The sequence below is a fragment of the Austrofundulus limnaeus genome, unplaced genomic scaffold, assembly GCF_001266775.1.
Source record: "Austrofundulus limnaeus strain Quisiro unplaced genomic scaffold, Austrofundulus_limnaeus-1.0 Scaffold986, whole genome shotgun sequence".
NCBI classification, from domain to species: Eukaryota; Metazoa; Chordata; class Actinopteri; order Cyprinodontiformes; family Rivulidae; genus Austrofundulus; species Austrofundulus limnaeus.
The window spans coordinates 38,908-40,610 of record NW_013953388.1 but is presented as its reverse complement, the minus strand read 5'-3'; the positions used below and the strand labels follow the sequence as shown (position 1 = coordinate 40,610).

Genomic DNA, 1,703 nt, shown 5'->3' with positions numbered 1-1,703 from the left:
ATCTAAAGTTTTTTAACCTGATTTAAATTTAACCTATAAATTCTTCAGAAATCTTTTTATCTGCTTCAACTAACAGCTAAAATCTCACTGCTGCTTTTAGCTACTGCTGTTTATTTTAGCTTACATCAACTGTTTAGCAGCAGTTTTTACTTTGGTTTTGCTAATTTAAAATTTCAGCCACTGTTTGTGCTACAATTAGCTTTTACCTGTTATTGTAGTTTTACGTTTTGCTCATTTTAGCTTTTAGCTACTATTTGGGTACATGTAATTTTTGTTTGCTGATTTCCCTAATTTTAGCTGGTAGTTACTTTAGTTTTCCTTCAGCTACTATTTGGGTGCTGTTAATTTTTGGTTGCTGGTTTTGTTAATTTTAGCTGTTAGCTTCTGTTTTTCTAGTTTTAGCTTTTAGCTACTGTTTGGTTACGTCACTTCTAATTTCTGTTATTTTTTCTAATTGTAGCTTCCAGCTACTGTTCCCTTGTTTACACTTTTAGCTACTGGTTAGTGAAGTTCATTTCTAGCTGCTGATTAGCTACAATTAGCTTTTAGCTACATTTATCTTGATGTTACWGTTTGTTTTAGCTTTCAGCTATGATAAAGGTTGAAATAACCTGACAGATTAAATTAAAACCCTGAACTCTTCATGTTTTCCAGCTCAAACGTCTCTGTTTGGTGTATCTGTGGATTGTTTCCACTCGGGTCGTTGGTTTAAATCCTGGCGTCGTTATCCGTGGATTAGCTGCAGAGTGGCAGGGATTACACAGATTACAGTTGATTATCTCCACCCTCACACGGACTCTGATGTTTCCCGTTGCAGGGAGAGGTCAGTGAACGTGTCGGAGCCCGAGACCCTGGAGCTGACCGTGTCCAACCTGAAGCCCGAGGAGACCTACAGCTTCAGGGTGGTGGCCTACAACGAGGCGGGGCCTGGAGAGAGCTCCRCCCCCCTGAAGATCTCCACACAACCGGACCGTGAGTTGATGATTGCTGAGTCGTGGTTTCTGTGGGGTCTGGATTTTTAAAAGACACTTCTGACAGCTGCAGATGGAACAAATTATTATTTATTAATTAGTTTTTAAGTTTAATAAGTTTATTATTTCAGATCCATTAGTTTAAATCCTAATCTGGGTCAGATGTTTGTTTGTGTTGGTTTTACTTTTAGAGCATTTTAAAACCAACTGGACATGGGTTTTTACGATGTAAAAACAAGTGTAGCATGTCATTGCAGTTTTGCCTGCAGCATTGGACTTTCAGAATGAACTTTGACCAAGTTCAAATATGTTTTCTATACCAGCTTGTGCCTGTCACGTCAGCAGGTGTTTGTAATTAAGGTAATTGTGTGACAATATGAAGTTTGAAGAGATTTTTTGTTAAAAATGCATTAGCTGGGTTTTGAACCCTRATCTCCCACATGAAAGTCCATGACATAGACCATTAGACCAATGGCGCTGTGGAAGAAGGTGGTGGCAGTGTTGGTTTGTATGTGTGCAGAAAGAGGCCACATTGTCAATACAATTATTGACACTAAACTGCATAATATTACAGCAGTAGAGCAATATTAAGACAAATTTATAGTAAAACATGAAAATACAATCATATTAGTATTGTAAACACTGAAACATTGAGGTAAAATATTAAGAAACTATGGTGCTGTACCATATTGTGTAGATGCAGCAGGGGGCAGTATTGGACCATTACAAGGC

At 37.9% G+C, this 1,703-nt stretch overlaps 1 protein-coding gene across 1 annotated transcript in view; it reads left to right on the top strand.

Annotated features, from left to right (window-relative positions):
- Positions 1 to 1,703, top strand: part of dcc (DCC netrin 1 receptor) — a gene marked incomplete at both ends in the record, with an annotated part of 58,745 nt that overhangs the window by 18,209 nt on the left and 38,833 nt on the right. Inside the window, 1 exon segment of the mRNA XM_014030000.1 lies at positions 818 to 972. Coding sequence (XP_013885454.1) covers positions 818 to 972 — 155 coding nt within the window.